The following is a 2500-nucleotide window of genomic DNA, read 5'->3' as shown; positions in this document are numbered from 1 at the left end:
GGTCCTCTGGACGTTTTATTATTATTATTTTTTGAACCCGTCCAGAGGACCCGACTTAACACTTTTTGATTTTTTTATGTGAATGTTTGTGTCCTGAGACAACTTTGTTGGGAATTAGTGCTTTATAAATAAGCTGAACTGAATATGGAAACACTGAACTGTGTTCAAATTTTAACGTTCGACTGTTGATTGGATGTAAAACTGATCTGGAGTAGGGCTGCAAGAGATTAGTGAATATATATATATATATATATATATATATATATATATATATATATATACATGAAGTGTTGGCATCAAGACTAGTAAGAGTCTGTTGGACTGACCAAACATAATCAACAGCAGAGCATGAATGAAATATAATCATTGATTTATTGCAGTTCAAGCAGTAAACAAACCCTTTCAAGTGTTAACAGTTGTTGATAACTGATGATGACATTTCATCTGCAACATCAGGGTCTTTTCAGTATTCCTGCAATGCTCCTTCTCTAGTTAATATTACTTTGAGCATTTTTCCTCTCTAACTTCTTGCGTGTGTGTCTTCAGTGGTCTGCAGGAAGGGTTTGGACAGCACCACAGTGGCAAGTCATGACCAGGAGATCTACTGCAAGTCATGCTATGGGAAGAAATACGGCCCCAAAGGCTACGGCTATGGACAGGGAGCGGGAACGCTAAACATGGACCGAGGAGAGCGGCTGGGAATCAAACCAGAAGAGTAAGCTGAGCTGCAGCCTGGTTGTTTTCACTCCACTGTCTTTCATTTGAAACTTGGAACATACAGTATAGTTTGTTAGGTCAGAAATACACAGTGTGGGTGTATTTGTCATAAATCAGACGGTCCCATTCATCATTCCTCTACAGTAGGTGCAAAGGTGTTCACCCCTCTTTTTATTTTATTGATGTAAACACTAGAATTTTAATGGATTTTTTTACTTTAACAAGAAATTCTTCAGCATGATAAATTTAAGATGTGAAATAAGATGATAGGTTGGTTAAAGTAATTTAATGTATATAAAATAAAATTAAATGTGTGCATATTTAACCACCCCTACAAAGACACCTTCTAGAACAACGTTTGCAATCAAAAGAGCCATTTCGGCCCCTTTGCTTACTAAATAAAATGTGTCCAGAGCCACAAAACCTGCTACAACTGGGATTATCAACTGGTGGCCCATGGGCCACTTCAAGTTTGTTAAATGGGTTTTTTTCTGGCCAGTAGAGGTGACATTATAAAATTAAAAATATCTAATGATTGTACAAATTTAATGCTATTTTTACATTTTAAGACAAAAGAAAAGACCAGATTCACATGAAGAAGGAAAACAACATAGATTTACCAGTTGTCTAAACCACTGAACTATGCAAACCTACATATGTTTAATTGTGGAAACATTGATTAAATATCCTACCATGAAGGAATAAAGTATAAAGTTAATATACGTTTAAAATATTAAACCAGTTCGTTGGATATCACATTGAATTTAATAAATAAAAAATAAATACTTTCATTTACTTTGAAGTTTTTTAAATTGGGCACTGCCTGTTATTATCCACCTGAAGAGGATCCTGCTGTTCTGTCAACTTTAATTTGGACCCAACCTCAACGTGTTCCCCACAAATGTCATATCAAAACAACCGGCTTAGAACTGGGATGTGTTGTTACTATTACTGTCATTTTGAGTTACCACGGTGATTTAATTAGCAAACAAAGACACCATTTTTCTCATTCAAACAAACTATAAATCAGACATTTTTAGAGATATTAAGCTGAATTTGGTGTGGTGGTAGATGAGAGCAATGCCCCATAAATACTGAATTCTACAAGCCGGATTCCAAAAAAGTTGAGACACTAAACAAATTGTGAATAAAAACTGAATGCAATGATGTGGAGGTGCCAACATCTAATATTTTATTCAGAATAGAACACAAATCACAGATCTAAAGTTTAAACTGAGAGAATGTATCATTTTAAGGGAAAAATCTGTTGTTTCCAAATTTCATGGTGTCAACAAATCCCAAAAAAGTTGGGACAAGTCCATTTTTACCACTGTGTGGCATCCCCCCTTCTTCTTACAACACTCAACAGACGTCTGGGGACAGAGGAGACCAGTTTCTCAAGTTTAGAAATAGGAATGCTCTCCCATTCATGTCTAATACAGGCCTCTAACTGTTCAATCGTCTTGGGCCTTCTTTGTCGCACCTTCCTCTTTATGATGCACCAAATGTTCTTTATAGGTGAAAGATCTGGACTGCAGGCTGGACATTTCAGTACCCGGATCCTTCTCCTACATAGCCATGATGTTGTGATTGCTGCAGAATGTGGTCTGGCATTATCGTGTTGAAAAATGCAGGGTCTTCCCTGAAAGAGATGACGTCTAGATGGGAGCATATGTTGTTCTAGAACCTGAACATAGTTCTCTGCATTAATGGTGCCTTTCCAGACATGCAAGCTGCCCATGCCACAAGCGCTCATGCAACCCCATACCATCAGTGATGCAGG

General features: G+C 37.1%; 1 protein-coding gene across 1 annotated transcript in view; it reads left to right on the top strand.

The window, feature by feature from the left end:
- LOC119428279 (cysteine and glycine-rich protein 2) overlaps nt 1-715 on the top strand; it is a gene marked incomplete at its 3' end in the record, with an annotated part of 103718 nt that extends 103003 nt beyond the window's left edge. The window contains 1 exon segment of the mRNA XM_037695943.1: nt 547-715. Within this exon segment, the coding sequence (XP_037551871.1) occupies nt 547-715 (169 nt within the window).
- Nucleotides 716-2500: the final 1785 nt, after the last annotated feature.

This window comes from Nematolebias whitei, chromosome 22 (genome assembly GCF_014905685.2).
Source record: "Nematolebias whitei isolate Nwh7 chromosome 22, NemWhi1, whole genome shotgun sequence".
In the NCBI taxonomy this organism is placed as follows: domain Eukaryota; kingdom Metazoa; phylum Chordata; class Actinopteri; order Cyprinodontiformes; family Rivulidae; genus Nematolebias; species Nematolebias whitei.
The sequence above is the reverse complement of the archived record's forward strand: the minus strand, read 5'-3'. Positions and strand labels throughout refer to the sequence as shown.